Source organism: Anarhichas minor, unplaced genomic scaffold (genome assembly GCF_050575085.1).
Source record: "Anarhichas minor isolate MPS153535 unplaced genomic scaffold, ASM5057508v1 ptg000123l, whole genome shotgun sequence".
NCBI lineage: Eukaryota > Metazoa > Chordata > Actinopteri > Perciformes > Anarhichadidae > Anarhichas > Anarhichas minor.
The window spans coordinates 190,546-215,968 of NW_027466569.1; the positions used below are offsets into that span (position 1 = coordinate 190,546).

The following is a 25,423-nucleotide window of genomic DNA, read 5'->3' on the forward strand; positions in this document are numbered from 1 at the left end:
AGTACAGTCGTTTAGCATCTCTCACCGCCTTGCTAAACCTTGTCCTTGTCCCCACTCCTAAAAGCCTGATCTTTCTGCAGCCTTAGCTTTCTGAGTTCTGCTGTGAACCAGGGTTTGTCGTTGTTGTAACTCACCCTGGTGCTTGATGGAACACAGCTGTCCTCACAGAAGCTGATATATGAAGTCACTGCCTCTGTGTACTCATCCAGACTGTTGGGAAGCAGTCCTGAATACATCACAGTCTGTACAGTCCAGACACGCTCAAAGGTCCTCCATAGCTTCACTGGTCCACTTCTTGAATTTCCTCACCACAGGTTTGCAGAGCTTTAATTTCTGCCTGTAAGCAGGAATCAGATGGACCATGACGTGGTCAGAGAGTCCCAGTGCAGCACGAGGGACGGCGTGATAGGCCCTGCTGATTGTGGTGTAGCAGTGGTCTAGAATGTTCTCCTCTCTGGTAGGGCATTTAATGAACTGTCTGTATTTGGGTAGTTCATGGCTGAGGTTTCCTTTGTTAAAGTCCCCAAGGACAATAACTAGAGAGTCCGGGTAGGTCCGCTCCACACACCGTATCTGATCGGCGAGTGTCCGCTGTGCCTCCTGCACGTTACCTGCGGCGGCATGTAAACACTGACTAGAATGAATGAAGCGAACTCGCGGGGGGAGTAAAATGGTTTACAGTTTATAATGAAGGATTCCAGATCAGGAGAACAGTGCTGTAGAATCACTGACACATCATTGCACCAGCCACTGTTGGTGTAAAAACAGATTCCTCCACCCTTCGATTTGCCGGAGAGCTCCGTGTCGCGGTCCGCTCTGAACAGCTGGAAGCCAGCCAGCTGGAGCGCAGAGTCCGGTATGGATCCACAGAGCCAGGTCTCAGTGAAGCACAAAACGGAGGATGTAGAAAAGTCTCTGTCTTTCCCCACCAGTAGCTGAAGTTCGTCCAGTTTGTTGCACAGTGAGCGGACGTTTGAGAGAAATATGCCCGGCAGCGTGTGCGAAATCCACGTGTGCGAAGACGCACAAGCACGCAGGCCCGCTTCCCTCTCCTCCGTCGTCTCGCTGCATGGGCTAAGGTGAACGCACCTTTGACGAGAATGTCCAGTACTTCCACAGAAGTTAAAAGAAAAGTTTGAAGTAAGTCCGCTGGAGTTGTTCCCCTGATGTTTATGAGCTCATCTCTTGTGAAAGAGCTCCGGGTATCGCAGCAGAAAACAGTATTTACAACAAAAACAACACAAAACAATGAGCACCAACACACCGAAGCAGCCATAGACGGCGCCATCTTGATCTCATGTTCTTGATCTTTAATGTTCTCATTTACCTTAGAGAGCGGGTTTCCTACAGTATTACAGGGACTCAGTAGAAGAACACCATCTCCAAGGTGTTTTATGTTCCATAATATATTTTAACTTATGGCCTATAATATTTAGGAGTATCAGTCTGGACCTGATTTGGAAAGCCTCTCCTCATCTACATAACTGAATTTCAAACCTACTTCTCAGTCAACAGCAGTTTTTGAGACCAACCTGTAAAATATCACTGAATTACAGACCATAGTGACCAATTGTTAAATAAAAGTGGCTCTACGATTATGCACATTCTGTGCTTTGAGCACCTTCTGCTGCAAAGTTAGAGTTGAGCTCTTTTGTTTTACCAAAGCTCTCACCTTAGCCTGACTCGGATGCTTTAGCTACACAATGCTATCTGACAAAATGAGCTGAACTGTCTGAACTGTCTGACGGGGGCTCTCCATCTTGTTTGTCCCTTACTGCACACCGTTCAGGTTGCAGAACCTGCAGGAGTGGAGTGAGGACAGCACAGACAATAGGAGTTCTGAGGAAAATAAAGTAACAGAGGGAAATAACCAGACCGCTGTTGTGATAAAAAGCCCATTAAGTAAGCTCAGACATAAATATATAAAGACTTGCCCCTGCAATAGGAGGGATGCTCCCATACTTCTTACGATTTGGATCTAATGTTTCGGTAGCCTTTAACAAGTTATGTATTTAATATAAATATATGATGTGATCCTCTTGTGGCGTGAGAAAGATATCGTTATATTTTGCTATGGGTTGCACACTTCCTGTGCATAAGCTTGTAGTTAGAGCTTGTACTTTGGTACAATCAGATCTACTCAGCCTTTCACTTCTTATGGCTTTCTGAAGTCCTGCCCTGTTCCAGGCGAGTATCGGTTCCTATATATATACGGTATATAGGGTGTCTGTCAAAACTGGACTGACTCCATTCTTTGGCTGCACGTGGAGATCCTGTCCATGAAAATCACAGAGGCAAATAGGATGATACTCCTTTCTAACTCCTAGAATGAATGACAGGGCAGTGCGGACCTTTAAGTCCCCTTTTGACTTCCCAACCATTGGTGTACCAGCCCACAGGTTGTCAACCAAGGCATCCTTCCAAGTTGTAGAGCCTTTAGTATTTCAGGGCAAATCTCATCTCGCCTTGGCACCTTGCTACTGCTGACCTTTTTTGTCTACCTCAGTGACGTCTGCTAAAGAGGTGGGCAAGGTTTTATAACTCAGCCTCTTCCTCCAGAATGTGAAAACGGAGTTGTGCCTGAAGGTGACGTTGTTAATTTATCATTTAATCTAAGTCCTAACCACCTGTGGTTATGAGCTCCGGACAGTGACAGAACTAATTAAATCAAGGATTGAAAGGATTGAAATTGTTGAAGGTGTCCATGCATGATCAGAATGGTATCTCAGGCATGTCAGGGCAGACCTACAACACACTGACACTTAAACAACCTATTTGACCAGTGGATGTGGGTACAGTCGTGGCTGAGGAGGACACTGAAACACATTTTAGTGTTCTCCACTCAGTGTTCTAAGCTAAATGTTCTGGCCCAAAACAACCTAAGACCAGCATGTCAGGTTGCTGTACCCATGACAGACTCTTGAAGAATGACACACCAGAGTCGACCCAAGTGCAATGGTCTGATTCCAGGTAATGGAAGCTAATGGAAGTTGTGGTTGTTGTTACATTCTCACTAAATCCTTGTTGTTATATTTTTGTTGAAATGAAAAGGTGTTCAAATTGTTTTGTCCAGTTTAATTTTTAGCTTGAGGTTAGCTAGGAACGAGGGCAGGACTTTGGTTCTAAATAGTTTCTTTCTGATCAAACATTCTGCTGCATGTCTGTTTCTGCAAATGCTTTGCCTTTTACCACAGTGTAGCTGATCAGTCTTTGGAGGTTCATCACAACGAGCAACCTTTTTCACATTGTCACACTGCTTTTATTATTTGATACACTGCAGTGTCGATTAAATATTGATTATAGCCACTTTAAAGATGCACTCCGTGACTGTGTTATAGCACCCTCACATACCATCCTTCTCAGTTCACTGTTTATGTATCAAAACGCCTCTGGAACACCAGTATTGATGACGATGCACCCATTTACTATGCTGGTCTTCATACCATTACTTTCCTGGGTCCACCATGGTACTGGGTTTGTTTCAGTTCTAGTCTGTGGACCACTTTGGTCCACAGTGAAAGTATAGTATGGGATGGATTGCCATTAAATATGGCATAAATATTCATGACCCTCAGAGGATGAATTGTATCGACTTTGGTAATCGTCTGATCTGGCAGGTCAACATTTTCTGTTATGACTGGTACCTCTCCTCGTTGTCATCAGACCCTCAGTCTTTCTTGAGCCAACGTTTCGCATTTGGGGCTTTTTTAGAAATGTAGGAAATCAGTAACTGAAGAGAAGACTCGAGTACTGAACATCACAGATAAGATGAAAACCGAGTGCTGTATATTTGCCTTAATGGTCTCATTTTGCACGTCACCTTCGTCTCCTAAATGTTGTTTTACCAAAACTGTATGTGAAACCACCGTAACAGTGATACAGGAAAAACAATCCTGTTAATGTTGCACCAAGGACACCAGGGGGAGGATACATGACATTTGCTCTTCTTCTCCAGGAGCCTGATGGACGTCTCTCCGGCTGATGCCACTCCTTCATCAACACATGTGGAGCCAGCATCGGAGAGGAGAGACCTGGATAGTCCGGACTCCCAAACCATCACCCAACAACCGGAGTCAAAAGCTCCAATAATCACCATCACAGATCAGGTGAATGTGTTGTAACTCTGTTACGTTGTTCATTCTGTACATATAACATCACACTATCCATCCTGTCCATCCTGATAGTTTTGGGGGAGTTCTTCCTGTTCCGATGTGAGGGTCAAAGGTCAGAGCATGTCGTCGGCTTCTTCGGCTTCATCGGCTTTTTCGGCTTCATCGGCTTCTTCGGCTTCATCGGCTTCTTCGGCTTCAGCGGCTTCATCGGCTTCTTCGGCTTCATCGGCTTCTTCGGCTTCAGCGGCTACATCGGCTTCTTCGGCTTCAGCGGCTTCATCAGCCTCTTCGGCTTCATCGGCCTCTTCGGCTTCATCGGCTTCTTCGGCTTCTTCGGCTTCTTCGGCTTCATCGGCTTCTTCAGCTTCTTCGGCTTCATCGGCTTCTTCGGCTTCATCGGCTTCTTCGGCTTCTTCGGCTTCAGCGGCTTCAGCGGCTTCATCGGCTATTTCGGCTTCTTTGGCTTCTTCGGCTTCATGGTCTTCATCAGCTGACGGGGTTTGCTTGGTTGTCAGGGAGATGGATGTGTTGACATGACAGCTTATGAGCTGTTGGGATTTCCACCAAAGGACTTTATGTTCACGTCGTGAAAATGAAGAAAGTTCAAGTTCTTTTCTGGGAAAGAAAACTACTCCAACGACACGTCGTCAACTCAACAAACTCCTTCTGCTCATAAAGACCATATAATAATTAAATGTGATGCTTCATAAAATATGTTTACATTTTCATTTTGACAAATATAAATATAGACAAAGTGTGAATTATAATTTATTCATTATGATTAAAAGGTGAGCAGAGATTTTAAATATGTTTTTCTCTCTTTTCTTCTTCTCTCAGGCCAATGCAGCAGAAAGTGGATGTGGAGGTGAGAGCACAACAGAAATATAAATATATCTGTTACACAAATATAAAGTCACAACTCTCAAAGTCTCTTATTAGCTTCAGATATGAATGTATTGCACGTTTCTGTATTTAAATGAAGGGAACAGTTGCAGTCAAGATTCATGATGGATTATATTTAGCTACAAAACACATTTTAGTAGAACTGAAGGTATCAAATAAGATTACAGAACAGCTTCATAACTAATAAACAACACAGGTGAGCACAATGTGAATAGTTCATTAAAGTTTCATAACCAATGAGTTACATAGGCAACTATTCAGTGAACTGTGTACACTTATAATAAAGTGATGGTCAAATGTTGCTTGGATTACTATAATAATAATATGAATGTCTATTGATGTGTTGATTGACAGACCAATCGGTTACCAGTCTCACCTGACAGAGAGCAGGACAGATCAAAATCACTGTTAGTTTGATGCTGCTGTTCTACTTGTCTTTTAGAAAGCACTTTATATTGTAGAGCTTCCTGGTCTCCAGATATTAACTAACGGTCCCAACAGGAACTCACAGCTCTCAACTGCTCTTTGACTTCTGAATGTTTCTCCGTCCAGTTCCTGACATTTGTTCTCCGATAAAGAGCTTTCTGCTTCGATTCCCGCGCGCTGCTGAGTATCTGGAGAGCTGCAGGAAGCTGATGCATGACCATAACCTTGCTGCTCCCACACTGAACCCGCTGCCGGAGCTCGCCCAGCTGACCCGGGAGCTGTCGCAGCTCCCCGAGCAGGCGCGACAGTGCTGCATGAGCATCGTCGGCTGCTTCACACGCCTTAACTCCAACTCCCAGGATCCTCAGCAGCCTTAACTCCGCCCTCCTCCAGCAGACCCTTAGAGAACCTTTAGACACCCGTAGATTCAAACCTTTAAAATGCCAAACAAACCAGCTTTATCCAGACCATCCCACAGCCTCTTCCTCATCTCTCCCATCATGCTCTACTGCTCTGCACTGCTTCACCATGAGCCGCCAGCTGACTTCACCTCAGGTGATCTAACGACAGGTGATCTAACAGGAAGTGGATGTCTGTGCTGTGCTCAGCTCTTTTGCTGTTCCCTTTGCTTTGAGACATCACTAGAAAGAGCTTTACAGTCCAGAGGGCCCAACAAACAGACTAACCTGTTTTAAACAAAGCCTCAAAGCCACTTGTTAAAGTTAAACCTGAAATTAACACAAAAATCCCATTTAACTGTAAAACTGCTGGAACACACAAATACAAAAGCTGAAAGTGAAACAAAAGATCAGCTTTTGAAATTATATTTAGTCTCAGGTGAATGACAACGTTTCCAAGGATGTCCTAGCAAACGATGAGTCATCATTGGAAAGTCTGGCTCACGCCCATTTTTGGTACTAAAGCTGTCTGGTGACGTCACCGTGGTGCTTTTAGGTCTGGATGGAGAGTTGGTCATGTGAGGGTTAAAGATACAATGTAACACTGTTCTCATGTCTGGATGTTGACGTGGATTGAAAGGTTGGAAACCGGTTATTACAAAAGCTATAAACAGAAGCTCATAAATTCTAGATCATTTGAATTATTTTGAGATCATTTGGAAATGATTTGGAGACTTATTTTTAATATATATATATATATATATATATATATAAGGCCTGCTAGCTATTAATCAGCTGAATACAGAACATCAAATTTGCTAAAAGCTGTTGGTAACTTGCTCATTTCTTTTATATTTAGATAATAACATATTTGATTTGAAACATGCTTGTTGACTTCCAGCCTTTTGGTTTCATTAACACTTTGTTTTTGATCATAATACTAAACTGAACCAGTAGATATGATTTTTTTTCACATCATGTCAACAGGTTGTTGAAGTTTGATGTCAGTAAAACTGAAACAAATCTCTCAAACGCCGAGAAGATGTTACCTGTAGTTCAACAGTTGTTCTGCTCCGTCCCTCAGGGCGCTGTGGTGGCGGTGTGGGCGGAGCTCCAGAGCTGAGGGTGGAGGATGTGGATCGGGATGTGGATCAGGATGTGTGGCAGGGAAAAGGCCAGAACATCCCTAAAATTATCACAACCCCAGAGCTCAGGTAACAGGCAAGTCTTTGTCTGCAGCTCTGCTGATCAGCCTGAGGGGGCGCTAAAGATACTATGGCACCTTAAAACGTCTTGTTTTAGTTAGTAGAGAAAAACATGGATAGATGCGTCCTGTTGGCCATTGCGATGTTGGATTTAGGACTTCAAACTAGAGATTGAGACCATAAACTCATGTTTACAATGTTTACTGAGGTAATAAATCAAGAGAGAAGTAGAGTCATTTTTTCATAGACTTCTATACAACCAGAGGAGTCGCCCCCTGGTGGTCACTAGAAAGAATGCAGCTTTAACACTTGAAGCTTTGACTTCACTTAAAGAACCGGAGGATGTGTCCTGGAAACTTCAGTGAATATCAGGATTTTAAAACACGCCACTGCACTCACATTCATCTTTATTATTTTCTGTTCACGTCTTTGTTGTCGTGGACATGTCCGAATATTTCTGTCTCCTTTCTTCATGTTTTCATTTCTTCATGTTTATGTTTCTATGTTTTTTGTTTCCTTGTTTCAAGGAATCAAAAAACTTTCCACGTTCAGCAAAAATAAAAGCTCTGCATCTTTGTTTTCAGGCCTCCTGTGGTTCTTTTCATATTTCTGTCCATGTTGTTGTCCACATGTCCTCCTGTCGTTGACCCTCTCAGTGCTGCAGGTGATCTGTCTGCCGATGAGAATGATGATGAAATGTCGAGAATCGGTCTGAAGACCTGGTCCAGTCAGAGAGACCTGCTGACTGCAGACGATGAGTGAGAGAAACCACACAGATGCACTTTGTCCTCCACCTCAATCCCCTCTGTCCCAAATGCTTACTGTCCTGCTGTCGTCCCACAGGATGCGTCCTCTGTCAGCAGCCAGCGTCGGCAGCGTGGTGGTCCAAGACCGTCTGAGCGAGCTCGTCAGGCTGTTTAAAGGACGGACAGAGCAGCAAAAAGACCGGCTGGTGGACCCGGACGAGTCTGAGGAAGAAAGTCCTTCAGCATGTAAGTGTCTTTATGTTGGTGTGTATTTGTCTTCATGTTGTCGCGTCTCTGTCTTCATGTCGTCGCGTCTCTGTCTTCATGTCGTCACGTCTCTGTCTTCATGTCGTCGCGTCTTTGTCTTCATGTCGTCGCGTCTCTGTCTTCATGTTGTCGCGTCTCTGTCTTCATGTCGTCGCGTCTCTGTCTTCATGTCGTCGCGTCTCTGTCTTCATGTCGTCGCGTCTCTGTCTTCATGTCGTCGCGTCTTTGTCTTCATGTCGTCGCGTCTCTGTCTTCATGTCGTCGCGTCTCTGTCTTCATGTCATCGCGTCTTTGTCTTCATGACGTCATATTTTTTGTCTTGACAATAATTGAATTAAAGGAACAGTTCACATTCAGCCTCATTTCTTTCTGTAAAATCATCTAAATAATAAATAGAACAGGGGTCACTAATAGGCGGACCGCGGTCCGGATCCGGACCCAGATGCCGTTGTATCCGGACTCAGAACCTAAAACCGATTTTAACTTGACGGAGTGCTTCTATTTTAACCGCCGCAGCTTTTTCAGCCTTTACGGCACTTGTTCAGCGGTGCAGGAAACACACCGACCATCACGTGATGCAGCTCAGCCAATCAAATATGAGGATTCTGACAAGTTTCCTGAATCGAGTGAGATGTTCACACACTGTGACACACGGGGGAGAGACGAGGGAAGAGAAGGAAGAGCAGGAGAATAATACGTGAGTCAGAGAAATTATTCCACATGACGTTCTCCAAAGAGAGAAAAGTGTTGAGAGAGACCAGAGAAACCAGAGAGACCAGAGAGAGAGACCAGAGAGACCAGAGAGACCAGAGAGAGACCAGAGAGACCAGAGAGACCAGAGTCTTTAACCAAGAATGGACAGACTCTTATAGGTTCATTCTTCACACGGACAGTTTATAACCAGTGTGTCTCACATGTTCAGAGACCGTGACGATTATTAAAAGCGGTAATATGAAGCGACACTACGAGACAAAGCACAACTCTTTAGAGCAAACGTACCATCTCACATCTAAATGAAGACACAGAAAATAAAGCTAAGAGTCCAAAATTATCAGAATCATAACGCATGAATTCACTTCACAGCAATGAGAGAATAGAGCTGAACAAGTGGTTTAATAACCACACAAAGTCCTGCTCACTGATTTATCTTATCACTGATTTATCTTATTACAAGATGACAAAAATATAATATTGTGTCTTTTTGATTGACATCACTTCACACCTGAATGAAGTGAATTTAAAGCTGCAGAGCAATTCAGTGAAATGAATGTTTCTAAAATGAATTACTTTATTTTAAGATGCACATTAAAAAGCTTTCTGTCAGTTATTCTTGAATCAGACATTATTATACTTGAAATGAACATTTATTTATGTATTTCTATGTATTATTTATAATCCATCCAGTTAAATTTGAAAACTGAGAATAATAATTGTTAAAATATCTTTATTTGATTTGACAGTTGTTGACTACACAGAGATGTTACTACTACTAGACTTCTTGAATATATATATATATATATATACATATATATATATATATGGCACTAAATAGCGCAACTTAGATATTGTTGTAATGTTCCGGACCTTTGCCCGAGGACATTTTCTCAATCTGGACCTTTTGGAATTTGAATTGAAGACCCCTGAAATAGAACATTATCGTATTGATTCTTTCTGCAGCACCGAGCAAAGCTCCCCCTCCCCCTCCTCCTCCTCCTCCTCCTCCTCCTCCTGAAGAAGAAGAAGAAGAGAAGAAGGAAGAAACCCCTACAACAGCAGAAGAGGAAGAGGAAGAGAAGGATTTCTTGCTCCCCTTTGAACTTCTCGGACATCCAGTGACAATTCCCAAACTGCCCCCGATGCCAGACTGGGTCCGAGTCCTGATGGAGTACCGCTTCCCTTCCAGCATCGACCCGTTCACCGGTGAGCCGACAGATATTTTCAAAAAACTTGAATTTAGATATTTTATGTTCATTTATTATACATTTATATAATATCTATGTCTTTGTCTGTCCAGCTGTCCTCTCCATCCACAGATAATTCTGTGTTAGTACATCGAGTCAGATCCTCGTATGTGTTCACATTAAATGCGATGCTGTCAATTATAAAACCTCCATTCTTAAGATGACAACATTTGACAAAGCTGTCTGCTCCTTCACCTCTGGACTAATTCATATTTAAAGATAGTTTTCTTATATTTACATATTAATCGTCTGGTAATAAAGAAATATTATTGTCATAAAAATGATGGAGATTCTAATCATGTATTTTTCTTTGAACATTAGCAGTAAGTACCATGTTGACAGCGCTGGAAGAAGTACTTCGATCTTTTACTGCAGTAAAAGTACTAATACCACAGTGTAGAAGTAGCCACAAGTAAAAGTCCTGCTTTCTAAATGATACTTTACGAAACAGCATCAAAATATACTTCAAGTACCAAAAGTAAAAGTATTATGATGCAGAATAATATATATTATTTTATTGAAGGTGGAGCTCATTTGAATGACTTCATGTTCATCTGTAACAATACTTCATCATTTATGAGTACAGTATCTAAAGCTGTCAGGTAAATGTAGTAAAAAGTACAACATTTGCTCTGAGATGTAGTGAAGGAAAAGTATAAAGTAGCATGAAGTGGAAATACTCAAGTAAAGTAAAGTACCTCAAAAAAGGTACAGTATGAGTAAAAGTACTTGTTACTTTCCAGCATGTTGCTGGTCTGATGAGGACTTCCTGTCTCCGTCTCACAGATCTGATCTACGTCATCTGGCTCTTCTGTGTCGTGGCGGCCTGGAACTGGAACATGTGGTTGATTCCCGTCCGCTGGGCGTTCCCCTACCAGACCCCTGAGAACCTCCACCTGTGGCTGCTGATGGACTACACCTGCGACCTCATCTACGTCACCGACATCCTGGTCTTCCAGCCCAGACTGCAGTTCGTCCGCGGAGGAGACATCGTGGTCGGTGGAACCACCAGAAATAACATCAAATCTGTCTTTTGATTTTTATTCTCTAACCTGCAACTTCTTCATTCCAGTGTGATAAGAAGGACATGAGAGAGAACTACATGACCACTGAGAGGTTTACGGTAAAATGCAAAGAAAATACTTTCATAGTTCCCAACTGCGGTTTGAGACCCTTCAGAGGGTAGCAAGATCAATCTGACAGGTCACAAGTGTTTCCTTTTGATTCATTGATATATCATTATCATACATATATTAATATGTGTGTATATCTGTATGAAGTACTGACAGTTATAACTCTCATTTCTCGTATTCAAAAGTTTTTTCATGATTTAATGTTATGATAAAGAAATAATCCACATAATATCTTATTCCTCTTTGATTTCTTGCTATTGATGAAACATGAGAGCTTGATTCTTCTCTCGTGTCTCAGATGGACGTCATCAGTCTGTTTCCCATGGAGATACTTTACTGCTTCACCGGAGTGAACTCTCTGCTGAGATTCCCTCGTCTGCTGAAGGTCAGCAGCTGTTCTGTGTTCATGCAGATGTTGATCCTGATGATGATAAACCGCTGACTCGTCTCTCCTCTCTCAGTACATGGCTTTCTTTGAGTTCAACGACAGAATGGAAGCCGTGATGAAGAAAGCGTACATCTACAGGTGAGGAGACTTTGGTAACAACAGGAGAAGCTGTTTCATTAACACCACAGATCACAAGTTTCTGGGTATGACTCACAAACAATATCCTAAAAGAGTTGTTTATGACGTCAGTGGGTCAGTAAAACCTTTCATTTGATAAACTGGTTATTTTCAGTCTCAACTAAAACGCTTTAGAGGCTTCATTCATGCAGCGCCTCATAAACAGGTAAATAATAAATAATTAAACATTTTATGTGAATATTACAGTTTAGTGATGGAGGAATGGATGTAATATCAACCCTCCGCCTGGTGTCGTCTGCCCCCCCCACACACACACACTAATAAAGAGCTCTGAATATTATCAATCACAGCAACATAAAACGCTGTGTCGTCTGTATAGAGGCTGACAAAAAAGAGAATTAAGAAGCATTTCTGACGTATTTGTGTTTGTGCACATTTTTGATATATTGATCTTGTATTTCTTTATATTAGCATTTACACTTATATTCGTTCTTTGAACTGCAGCTGTCCTCTGAATAAAAAGGGTTTTATATTTTCTTATATAAATATTACAGGTAAAAAAGCACCAGAATTGATCCTTGAGGAACCTCACATGTAATTATGTTGGTGTGTGTGTGTGTGTGTGTGTGTGTGTGTGTGTGTGCGTGTGCGTGTCTGTGCGTGTGTGTGTGTGCGTGCGTGTGTGTGCGTGCGTGTGTGTGTCTGTGTGCATGTGTGTGCCTGTGTCTGTGTGCGTGTGTGTGTCTGTGTGCATGTGTGTGTGTGTGTCTGTGTGTGTGTGTGTGTGTGTGTGCGTGTGTGTGCGTGTGCGTGTCTGTGCGTGTGTGTGTGTGCGTGCGTGTGTGTGCGTGCGTGTGTGTGTCTGTGTGCATGTGTGTGCCTGTGTCTGTGTGCGTGTGTGTGTCTGTGTGCATGTGTGTGTGTGTGTCTGTGTGCATGTGTGTGTGTGCGTGTGTGTGTGTGTGTCTGTGTGCATGTGTGTGTGTGTGTGTGTGTGTGTGCGTGTGCGTGTGTGTCAGGGTGATCCGGACCTCTACCTACCTGCTGTACTCTCTGCACATCAATGCTTGTCTCTTCTACTGGGGGTCAGACTATGAAGGACTGGGATCCACCAAGTGGGTCTATGACGGGAAAGGAAACGCGTAAGAATCTCCTCTCACCTTCTGGACCAGTTTAAGAGGCTTCTGCTTCACACCACTCTGTCAATACAACAAGAATACATTTCGATTCAATTCAATTTATTTTTGTATCGCCCAAAATCACAAGTTACAAATTCTCCTCAGAGGGCTCTACAATCTGTACACATGTGACATCCTCTGACCTTTGACCCTCACATCGGAACAGGAAGACCTCCCCAAAAACCATTTAAAGGGAGAAAAGAGAGAGAGACCTGAGGGAGAGCAACAGAGGAGGATCCTTTATCAGGATGAAGTGTGATGTCATGTGTACACAATGAACAACACAACAGAGTTACAACACATTCAATGTGTATGACAGAACCACGGCAGGAGGCAAGACCAGGTCCAGGTATAACCAGGATCCACAGGAACCTGTGAGGAGAGAAAGCACAGAGACAAAGTCAGTAATGTGCATTAATGGTATCGGTAATAAAATAGTAATGTGAGTAATAATAAAAGTGATTTGAAAATGAACAAGATACTTTCGACAAACAAAGTTGAAGTTTGAATCTCTGAGCGTGATCATCTATGGGCTGAGAACAGAAGTGAACTATGAAGCACGAGGCTGAACAGACGTGATTTCTAACTGCAGATGGATCTCACATGTACTTTTGTTTTTCCTACAGTTATATTCGCTGTTACTATTTTGCCGTGAAGACGTTGATCACCATCGGAGGACTACCGGACCCCACCACCGTCTTTGAGATCTGCTTCCAGCTCATCAATTACTTTGTCGGCGTCTTTGCCTTTTCCATCATGATCGGTCAGGTCAGTTATTTATAATAATAATAATAATAAATCGATTTTCTATAGCGCTTTTCAAAATACCCAAAGACGCTTTACAGGGCAAAGACAAACAGAACAAACAAAACAAAAAAAAGAAAGACAGAGGAGCAAACAAAACAAACAAACAGAACATTTTGGTAAAAAAAAGAATGACTGGAGAAGCTGTGCTGAATGGGTCATGTAAAGGAGGGTAGGGTGCAGGCAGGTGAAGGCGAGGTTGAAGAGGTGGGTTTTGAGGGCTTGTTTGAATGATGATAGGGAGGGAGCCTCACGGATGTGGATGGGGAGGGCGTTCCAGATGGGAGGTGCAGCAGCTGAGAAGGCCCTGTCACCCCAAGTCCGGCGCTTGGTCCTGATGGTCTTCAGAGTGTTTGCACCGGCGGACCTGAGGCAACGGGTTGTGGCGTGGAGGGGGAGGAGGTCTGAAAGGTAGGGAGGGGCCAGGTTGTTTAGGGCTTTGTAGGGGGTGAGTAGTATTTTGAAGTCTATTCTGTATTTGACCGGGAGCCAGTGGAGGTTGCGGTTGGAGGTTGCGGTTGGAGGTTGGTTGGGAGAACCATAGAGGATGCTGTTGCAGTAGTCGAGTCTGGAGTTTATGAGGGCATGGATGAGAATTTTGGTGGTGGCAGAGGACAGGGAGGGTCGGAGGCGTGCAATGTTCCTGAAGTGAAAGAAGGCAGTCTTGGTGATGTGGTTGGCGTGAGGTAGGAAAGAGAGGGTGGGGTCGAGGATGATACCGAGGTTGCGGACATGGGTGGAGGGGGTGACGATGGAGCCATCAATGTTGAGGGAGAAGGGCTGGGCTGAACGGGTGAGGGAGTTAGGGCCAATGATGAGTATTTCAGATTTATTGCAGTTGAGTTTGAGAAAGTTCTGTTGCATTCATGATTTTATATCAGTGAGACAGGTGGTGCGAGTGGAGTGGGTGACGGAGGTGATGGTCTTGGTAGAGAAGTAGAGTTGGGTGTCGTCAGCGTAGCAGTGGAAGTTGAGACCATGACGACGGATGATTTGTCCAAGGGGAAGGATGTAAATGATGAAGAGGAGGGGACCAAGCACGGAACCTTGGGGGACACCGTGGGTGACTGGGGAGGTAGAGGATTTACAGTTGTTTATTGCAATGAATTGATGTCGGTCTGAGAGATATAAGGTGAACCAGGAGAGGGCAGTGCCAGTTATGCCAAGGGAGTACTGGAGACGTGAGAGGAGGATGGATTGGTTGATAGTGTCGAAGGCGGCGCTGAGGTCAAGGAGGATGAGGATGGTGAGGAAGCCAGAGTCAGCAGAGAGAAGTATGTCATTTGTGACTTTCAGCAGAGCGGTTTCTGTGCTGTGTTTTGAACGGAAGCCGGATTGGAAGGGTTCGTAGAGATTATGGAGATTGAGGTGGGACTTGAGTTGTGATGCAACAGCTCTCTCAAGGACTTTGGACAGGTAGGGGAGGTTGGAGATGGGCCGGTAGTTGTTGGGGATGTCGGGGTCAAGACCAGGTTCTTTCAGCACGGGGGTGACAGCAGCGATCTTGAGTGTGGGGGGTATGAGACCAGAAGACAGTGAGGAGTTGATTATGTTGGTGATGAGAGGGGAGAGTGAGGGGAGGCAGGCCTTGACTAAGGAAGAGGGGAGGGGGTCAAGGGCACAGGTGGAAGTCTTCATGCTGGAGAGTATGGAGGAGAGGTCCATTTCAGTGATTGAACTGAAGGATGAGAGTGAGTGGCTTGGAAGTAGGGGAGTCATGTTGAGGGCTTGGGGGGTGGTAGATTGGGGGCAGGGGCTGCCAGCTGGTTGTGTATTGCAGTGATTTTGTCGTTGAAGAAGGATAGAAATGAGTAGCATTTGCTGGTGGTGAAGGAGGTGGAGATGGTGTCCATGGGCTTGAGGAGTTTGTTGATGGTGGAGAAAAGCGTTTTGGGGTTGTTGGAGCCAGATTGTATGATGGAGGAGTAGTGAGAGGAGCGAGCGGTGTTCAGGGCATCTTTATATTGTTGTTGGTGGAGTTTGAAGGCATCGAGGTGAACAATAAGTCCAGTTTTGTTGGCAAGACGTTCCAGTTGACGGTCCTGCACTTTGAGGAGGCGAAGTCGGTCAGTGTACCAGGGGGCGGAGTGGGTGAAGGAGACGAGTTTGGATTTTTTGGGGGCGATGACGTCAAGACAGGAGGAGAGTGCATCATTATAGTACTTGACCAGGGCAGTGGGGGAGGCAGTCGAAATAGGGGCAGAGGCAGAGACAGTGGCAGCCAAGGTGGAGGAGAGCGAGGAGATGTTGATAGACTTGATGTTCCGGAATGTTATGGTGCGATTCTGCTTAACATGGGGGGTGGGGATGTCTATGTCCAAGGTGATAGCCAGGTGGTCAGAGATGGTGAGGTCGATGCTGGTTAGATCGCTGATGGTAATGCTGGATGTGCAGACCAGGTCAAGTGTGTGTCCTTTTTTATGGGTGGGAAAGTCGACATGTTGGGTGATGTTGAAGTAGTTAAAGATGTCCAGGAGTTCTGTAGAAGTTGTGGAGTCAGATGAGTCGACATGTATGTTAAAAATATTAATGTAAATAATAAATATAATATTAATGATGATAACTTTCAACGTTACAAAGCGATTACAGTCAAACAAAGAATACAAAGTGAATAGAATCTGTGGAAACGTTGAGATAAAGGTATTTGTGTCTTTGTGATGGTCTCAGATGAGAGACGTGGTCGGAGCTGCGACAGCCGGTGAGAACTACTACCGAGCCTGCATGGACAGCACCGTCAAGTACATGACCTCCTACAACATCCCCGGAGAGGTCCAGAACCGCATCAAGACCTGGTACGACTACACCTGGAAGAGCCAGGGCATGCTGGGTAAGAGGAATCCTCAGTTTGTGTCCCAGTAAAAGATATTTTTCTTCAGCAGGCAATAGGTGTAACGATACAGGCAGCAGGTAAAACAGGTGCTCGTAAACACAGAAGCAACTCAAAATGCAAAGAAGAACATTTAAAGACACAATGTGAATCAGGTTTAAAATACAATAGAAATGGACAAAAAATGATGATAGCTTGATAGCTTTTTTATTATTTACTATTATTAGTATGTGTATGTATATCAGTGGTGGGCCGTGCATTTTATACCTGGGCCTTCACTGTTGTCCTGCAGCTGAAATACCACCTTATAACCACATGATGGCGCCACAGATATTATCAGTTTCTAAGGCTGTAACTATGTACGTATTAAATGTACGTACCTATGTACGTATTAAATGTACGTAACATTCGATACGATACTTGCAATACATTTGAATAGTACTAGAGCATCTGGAAAATGCAAAAGCTTATATTCAGGAAAATATAATGTTTTCTGCGCTCATGGAGGACAGTGGTTCTCAGCTGGTCTGGCTGTGGGACCCACCATCACTCCTTAATGACAAGCCGCGGCCCAAAGAGATCGTCTTATGATTATACTTTCACAACTTGAGCATTGTATGTACTGCTCTGCAAACTCTTTCCTCGTCTCAGCCCCCTGTGTCATGGTGCATCTCACTCAGTCAGAATGCCCATATTTGATTGGCTGAGCTGCATCACGTGATGTGATTCACTACCCGACATGCCTCTGCTGTTAAGCTTCGTTTCACGATAGTCACGTGCTCGCCCACTGACCAATCACAGCTCACTCTGCACCTCGCGGCAGACACTGAGCTGCACTAATGCTGATGTCATTATAGGCCGGCGAGCAGGCTCTGACACGTCAAAGAATACGCCCAACATGTCAAACTAAAGATCAGATTGATTGAACACTATGACAATCAACAATATCGTCCCCATTCACTTAAACTGCACATGGATTCACTTGAGAGTCTGCAGGCCTCGGGCCTCTCTTCTTACCTAGAGACACAGAGGTGAGATCTGATTGGATAAAAGCTCTACTTAAAACAAGCTGCACTGGAAGCAGAGCAACTGAGGAAGACAGTAGCTGTGCAATGAAAAAATAAGATAATGGAGAAAATATTTTTATAAATTATAATACATGTAGTGTATTTAAGAAAAAATATTAAATTATAAAATAGATATAACTTTGTGATTCTGTTTAGACCAGCAGAGAAGGCCTTGCAGGCCCTGACGGCCCACCACTGATATATACTGTATATACTGTATATATGTATATGTGTATATGTATATGTGTGTGTATATATGTATATATATATATATATGTGTATGTGTGTTCATTGTAACCTATGGTTGATTTTTAATGCATATCTGGAAAATGAAAAAATGTCATTATTATTAATTATATTACTTTAATTATCATGGATTTAATATCATTGGAGTTTTTCAGAATATGTAGTTAATATTTTTCTATCCGCCCACACACAGCAGTATCAATCACCAGTATCATATCCAAAGTACTTATTGTAATGTGTTACTGAAATATTAGTAATATTCAGGTAAACAGTATTTTAATGTTGCAGCTGGTTGAGATTTGGCTTTATTATATTTCTTTGTGTTTGTTTTTTGTGTAGCTCAGTAATTAAAATATCAACATATTTTATAAGCTAGTCATGTTTTGTCTGTGAAATCTTTATTGACAAAGTAACCAGTAACTGCAGCTGTCAAATAAATGTAGTGGAGTAAAAGTATGAATTAACATTACATTTAAATACTCAAGTGAAGGAGCCTGAAAGTAGGGTTAGGGTTTGGAGTGCTGCAGTTCTAGAATGATGGTTTTATCTGCAGACACTTGAAGATAGAGAAGTAAACTTTGTCCCTGAATGTCTCGTGTTTAGTTCAGGTACACTCAGAGATTCAGAAGTAAACTTTGTCCCTGAATGTCTCGTGTTTAGTTCAGGTACACTCAGAGATTCAGAAGTAAACTTTGTCCCTGAATGTCTCGCGTTTAGTTCAGGTACACTCAGAGATTCAGAAGTAAACTTTGTCCCTGAATGTCTCGCGTTCAGGTACACTCAGAGCATTGTGATGTTTTCAGATGAACAGGAGCTGTTGGTGCAGCTTCCCGCTAAGATGAGACTGGACATGGCCGTGGACGTCAACTATACCATCGTCAGCAAAGTGGCCTTGTTTCAGGTCAGAAGATAAATCGTTTAATGTGAAACAAAATGTTTTGGATTTTTAGTGGCTAAAAGGTATGTCAATCTACTCAAGAACACTCCTACTGCATTCCTGAGATTCTTCCAGGTCCAACGAGGTGTCACAGGCTGAAATCCGCCAATCATAGGCTTAAAAAGGACCCCATAGACACAGACAGAGACGAGAACATTCCATGGAGAGATATGAGCACCCCCAGAGAGCTCACAATGGCTCAAAATGATGCCAAACTGCTGTATTATGATGTATTGAACACTATTAGTGATAAAACAAGTGAAATATATAGTTATATAGTATATAAAATTAGAATAGAACAGCGCAACAGCTGGTTCCAAAAATGAGAATTTGGCCTGACCCTGCCTGACCTCTCCGTACTCAAACCTCTATAACTTTGGCCTGCTTCACTCAATCGAAGTAAAATTAGTTTGTGGAGACTTAAGACATGTTGTGATATGCTTGTGGAGTATTTTTAGGCTTGGATCTGCATTATTTCAAATAAATAATATCAATAAAAGTGCTTTTTTTTCAGGTGAACCTGAAAATTATCAATTTGAGCTGTGTTCCATCTTCATTTAGTATTAACCAGTAACATATACACTGATATTTACACATCTGAACAAATCTCACAAGTGTTATCACTATTATAACATCAGAATTATTCAAATAGACCTTGTAGTTAGAATTCTGCACTCTCTTTAGCATGGGTATGCAATTTTCGAGCAGAGACCTAGAAATAGGGCTAGGGCCCAACAGGTTTTAACTTTAAGTAGAGCTGAACGTCTCTGTGTCTCAGGGCTGTGACAGACAGATGGTGTTCGACCTGCTGACGAGGCTCAAGTCTGTGGTCTACTTGCCCGGAGACTTCGTTTGTAAGAAGGTGAGAACACACCTGTTGGAAGCTGTGTGTGTGTGTGTGTGTGTGTGTGTGTGTGTGTGTGTGTGTGTGTGTGTGTACACTGTATGTCACTGGTCTGTGATGTTGTGAATGTATTCTACAGCATCTGTGGCCTTGTATTGTTTTTCTCTTCATAAATAATTTGTTAGAATGCGTGTTGACCTGCTGTGTGTGTGTGTGTGTGTGTGTGTGTGTGTGTGTGTGTGTGTGTGTGTGTGTGTGTGCGTGTGTGTGTGTGCGTGTGTGCGTGTGCGTGTATGTGTGTGTGTGTGCGTGTATGTGTATGTGTGTGTGTGTGTGTGTGTGCGTGTGCGTGTATGTGTGTGTGTGTGCGTGTGTGTGTGTTTGTTGCAGGGGGAGATCGGCAGGGAGATGTACATCATTAAACAGGGGGAGGTTCAGGTGGTGGGCGGTCCAGACCTGCAGACGGTGTTTGTCACCATCAGATCCGGCTCAGTGTTCGGAGAGATCAGGTCAGAACTGTTTCCTTTCATCTAATAACTGTATGTTGGTTCTTCAAACAGACACTAAAGGCTTCATCTCTACTGGAACACGTAAGCAGGACCGCTTTAGGGTTTAGAGATAAAAGCACGTAAGCAGGACCATTTTCGAGGTTGGCGCCTTAAGCAGAACCCCCGACAGGAAACGAGGAACAGGTGTAGGCTGGACTAATGACTCAGGAACTGGCCTAACGTCAGCTGGAACCATTGACTCAGGAACTAGGATGCTAGCAGGCTGAGGATTGGACCAAGGGTTGGGAACCTGGGGCTGAAGATCAAGGGTGTCAATTTTAATTTAAACTTCAATTTATTTTGTATAGCCCAAAATCACAAATTAGCCTCAGAGGACTTTACAATCTGTAGACATGCAACATCCTCTGTATCAGGACCCTCACATCAGAACAGGAAAAACCCTTTAACGGGGAGGCATCATTACAATCAGTGTAAAATGATTTAATGTTGATAAAAACCAACAGCATTGAGTCGAAAAGAGGACGGTAAACTCTGAGAAAACTAAAAACTACGAATCAGGGCTGTCTCATAACGCTATCGCCTACATTACCCACAATGCCACTCCTCCTCTGATGGATGTGTGGTAGATTGTGGTGTGTCTTCAACAGGCACTGACTCGGGTGACATCACTTGAGGACATTTATCAGACACTAAAGGCTTTATTTTGAACATATTCAGCAGAACTAGCGCGGCACCAGACGTGTACTATGTTTAGCATTGAAAATGTTTAGGGGATAAAAAAAACTTTTGTGATTTAATTGGACTTAAAGCAGTTTTCACTGAAATCTGCGTGAAGTGTGAGAGCTCTTTCTCTTGTCATTGATTGGTCAGTTTGCTGGCAGGAGGCGGGGGGAACCGACGCACTGCCAACGTAAAGGCGCACGGTTTCGCCAACCTCTTCATCCTGGATAAGAAGGACCTGGCAGAGATCTTAGTAAACTACCCAGAGTCCCAGAAACTCCTCCGCAAGAAAGCCAAGTAAGACAGAGTCCTGTCCCTAAGGTGCTGCCTGGCTCATGGGTCATAGTCCACTGAAACACAGTAAATATATACAGGGAGACAGGGACTCAGCTGGACTGTGTCAGATTTGTGAGTTCTACTGTCTTCTTAGAGAGCGCTCCTTTTCCAAGTTGAGACGTCTGAATAATAAACTGAAAACCAAGAGAATGTTTCAGTTATATGTGAAATGAATCCATCTTGGATTTTGATGAATTGGAAGGTGATACAAAAATAAGAACGGTAAGAAAGCCCAGCATGTGTCTTTGAGTGTGTATCAGGCTCTATGAGCGTGACCTGTTATTATAATAAGTTATATACGAGTTATATAAGTTTGATACGTGACTGAGATGGAAGAACAAATCATCAACTGCCCATCTGCCTCGGAGTGTTCCCATCAGACACATCTACAAACATTTAGCTGATACCAACTCAGAAGATATTTTCTTATTTTTCATTGAAATGAAGAACCTCTGTTTTACTATCAAAATGCATGCAATGTATTCAACTTGATACAAAATAAACTAAATAGCCACAATAGAATATCGATAATAATCTATAAATGAACCGACTGTTACTCGACATCCTGACTAAAGCAGAGGGAAGCACAAAGGTACACTTTACTTTAAAGGTATTACACAGCACTGTGCTCCTACAGGCTGAGGGTTAGAATCGCTGTCAAGTAAAAACAGAAAATACACAATCAGGAGAAATTCTGAATACATAAAGAATAGTGTAGATAATATGATCAGGACTGAGAGCAGAACCAAAAGAAAATAAAATACAATCAAATTAAAATACAATCCAATCAAAATGAGAAAAGCAGTAATAGCTGAAAACAAGGCGGAGGCTGAACGGTCATCTCTTCCCAAAGGGAAATAAGAGCTCCAGTAAATAGAAAGACATTCAACCAGACAACAACTTACCCTCCGAGCCTGGTGACCTACATTCAAGTCACACAGTGATTAAAGCAGCAGGACACATGGAGGTGAAATGTATTTAAGACTTACTTCCTTCAGCTCACCCAACATCCCTCAGCAGGTAATGAGTAGAGACACCAGAGCAGCAGCGTGACAGCAAGAGGTATGAACTTCCTGTCTAGACCAGACACTTCATCTAATTGGCTGCATTGTGCACATGAGGCTCTGAAGTGTATATTTAACCTGCCCGTTACAGAGACATGACACAGGTCTTTAATGAGTCACTGTGCGCCAGCTGGTGTTTCTTCTGACTGGTTCGGTACTGACCCTTCAGTAGGTAAACGGCTCAGGTTCTGGTCTGACTAGTTCGGTACTGACCCTTCAGTAGATACACGGTTCAGGTTCTGGTCTGACTAGTTCGGTACTGACCCTTCAGTAGATACACGGTTCAGGTTCTGGTCTGACTAGTTCGGTACTGACCCTTCAGTAGATACACGGTTCAGGTTCTGGTCTGACTAGTTCAGTACTGACCCTTCAGTAGATACACGGTTCAGGTTCTGGTCCGTCTCCATACGTCTCTGTCCGTCTCCGTCATCCCCCTACCGTCTGATCTCTGGTCCGTCCTGGACAGGATTAGAATCTGTAATCTGCTCTACTTTGTGGTGCAGACAGGCAGAGGACCGATCAGTAGACTGGTCCTATTGCTGGTTTTCCTGCTGTCAGTCAGATCATGGTGCGACAGCAGACTGGACGGATGTGCTGGAGCTGCTGTGTGTGTTGGTACGAGACCTCCGTGGTTTAAATGAGGGACTGTGGTCTGGTTTCTGTTTGCGTCGAGTCAGAACCCGCACCACTGTACAGACCGTCCTTGTTTTGTCTCTGTGTTTGTGTTTGTGCAGGACAATGTTGACGAAGGACAAGAAGCCAGAAGAGAAGGCCGGAGCTAAAGAGGCGATGCAGGTTATTCCGCCGAGACCGGACACACCTGAAATGTTCAAGGTGGCCCTGAAGATGTCACAGCAGGTGGGAATAGAGGGAGCCTTCACCAAACTGAGGAAGACCTACCAACCCTCTGAGAGCCCAGCAGAGGTGAGACACCGCATAGAGACACACTGTCTCAGGATCTGGACAGACAGGGGTGAGGATCAGGACAGTCAGGGTTGAGACACACTGACTCAGGATCGGGACAGACAGAGGAGAGACACACTGTCTCAGGATCAGGACAGACAGAGGTGAGACACACTGACTCAGGATCAGGACAGACAGAGGTGAGACACACTGACTCAGGATCAGGACAGACAGAGGTGAGGGACACTGTCTCAGGATCAGGACAGACAGAGGTGAGACACACTGTCTCAGGATCGGGACAGTCAGAGGTGAGACACACTGTCTCAGGATCGGTACAGACAGAGGTGAGACACACTGTCTCAGGATCAGGACAGACAGAGGTGAGACACACTGTCTCAGGATCAGGACAGACAGGTGAGACACACTGTCTCAGGATCAGGACAGACAGAGGTGAGACACACTGTCTCAGGATCAGGACAGACAGAGGTGAGACACACTGACTCAGGATCAGGACAGACAGAGGTGAGACACACTGTCTCAGGATCGGGACAGACAGAGGTGAGACACACTGTCTCAGGATCAGGACAGACAGGTGAGGGACACTGTCTCAGGATCAGGACAGACAGAGGTGAGACACACTGTCTCAGGATCAGGACAGACAGAGGTGAGACACACTGACTCAGGATCAGGACAGACAGAGGTGAGACACACTGTCTCAGGATCAGGACAGACAGGTGAGGGACACTGTCTCAGGATCAGGAGGGACGCTGCTAGAAAGACAAACAGACATTTTCCTGTTTCATTGTTTTTCTGACTTTGTAAATTATGTCTCATTATCTCTCAATTCTTAAGTCAGTTTAAATGGACAAGTCATCAAATTCTCTCTATCTGTGTCTCTCTGTCTGTGTCTCTCTGCAGTGGAAAATGAACCAGCGTTCTGACGTTGAACTGTTTACAGAGATGTTGTGTTAAATATGAAGTCAAACAGACTTCTTTTCTTCAATTCATTCTCAAACTAAACATTTATTGTTGGTGGTAAGAAGATTTACAAAAGCCCACATTTGAATGCTGCTCCAACGTTAATATAAATAATAAATAATAAATATGTCACATATTTGAGAAAATGTCACTTGGAACCAAACAGCTGCAGGAAATTTTTGTTTATGGAAAAAATATCCTGAAGACCACCGATTCACTTTTGTGCCTGATCAGCAAATAGAAGGAAGGACAGATTCAGCTCTTGTATGTTTACCTCTCTCCATCTTTTCATCCCTCCCAGGCTCCTCCCTCCGTCTCTCCGGTCCCACCTCCCTCTCCGATGCACCGCCGCTCTCCGGTTCCTCTGTCGGCGGCTCCGGACCACCACGACGCCGTGTCGGAGACCGCCGACAGCTCGCTGATCATCAGGATGACGCCGCGACAGCGAGGAGACGAGCTGCTCACCGTGGAGGTGACGCCCGGAGAGGGAGAGCAGAGGAAGGAGTGAGCCGTCCTCACCCACAATGCATTTCAGCAATCTCAGAGAAGAGATGCGGGTTTCAGGTGGAGAGACAACAAACCCCAGTGCATTCTGGTCTTTGTCCTCATGAACAATCTGTTCTCTCTGAGAAGAAAAACACCAGTCTGACGTTCTGAAGTTTCTTCTTCTCTTCCTCCTTCTTCTTCCTCTTTCTTCTCTTCCTCCTTCATCTCTTCCTCCTGCTTCTGCTTCTTCTCCTCCTTCTTCTCTTCCTCCTTCATCTCTTCCTCCTGCTTCTGCTTCTTCTCCTCCTTCTCTTCCTCCTTCTTCTCTTCCTCCTTCTGCTGCTCCTCCTTCTTCTTCTTCTTCTCTTCCTCCTTCTTCTCTTCCTCCTTCTGCTCCTCCTTCTTCTTCTTCTCTTCCTCCTTCTTCTCTTCCTCCTCCTTCTCTTCCTCCTTCTGCTTCTTCTCCTCTTTCTGCTTCTTCTCCTCCTTCTTTTTTTCTTCTTACTCCTCCTTCTTCTTCTCTTCCTCCTCCTTCTGCTTCTTCTTCTTCTTCTTCTTTTCTTCTTACTCCTCCTTCTTCTTCTTCTCTTCCTCCTGCTTCTTCTCCTCCTTCTTCTTCTCTTCCTCCATCTTTTCTTCCTCCTTCTTCTCTTCCTCCTTCTGCTTCTTCTCCTCTTTCTGCTTCTTCTCCTCCTTCTTTTTTTCTTCTTACTCCTCCTTCTTCTTCTTCTCTTCCTCCTCCTTCTGCTTCTTTTCTTCCTCCTTCTCTTTCTCCTTCTGCTTCTTCTCCTTCTTCTTTCTGCTTCTTCTCCTCCTTCTTTTTTTCTTCTTACTCCTCCTTCTTCTT

General features: G+C 43.9%; 1 protein-coding gene across 1 annotated transcript in view; it reads left to right on the forward strand.

Annotated features, from left to right (window-relative positions):
* The window catches only part of cngb1a (cyclic nucleotide gated channel subunit beta 1a), a 38,979-nt gene extending 14,381 nt beyond the window's left edge, over window positions 1-24,598 (forward strand). The window contains 20 exon segments of the mRNA XM_076083164.1: window positions 3,956-4,106; window positions 4,950-4,977; window positions 6,924-7,070; window positions 7,709-7,802; window positions 7,888-8,042; window positions 9,735-9,977; window positions 10,805-11,013; window positions 11,091-11,141; window positions 11,450-11,536; window positions 11,613-11,677; window positions 12,697-12,819; window positions 13,482-13,623; window positions 16,327-16,486; window positions 18,603-18,700; window positions 19,515-19,598; window positions 19,971-20,089; window positions 20,960-21,106; window positions 22,944-23,127; window positions 23,518-23,526; window positions 24,392-24,598. Coding sequence (XP_075939279.1) covers window positions 3,956-4,106; window positions 4,950-4,977; window positions 6,924-7,070; window positions 7,709-7,802; window positions 7,888-8,042; window positions 9,735-9,977; window positions 10,805-11,013; window positions 11,091-11,141; window positions 11,450-11,536; window positions 11,613-11,677; window positions 12,697-12,819; window positions 13,482-13,623; window positions 16,327-16,486; window positions 18,603-18,700; window positions 19,515-19,598; window positions 19,971-20,089; window positions 20,960-21,106; window positions 22,944-23,127; window positions 23,518-23,526; window positions 24,392-24,598 — 2,503 coding nt within the window.
* Window positions 24,599-25,423: the final 825 nt, after the last annotated feature.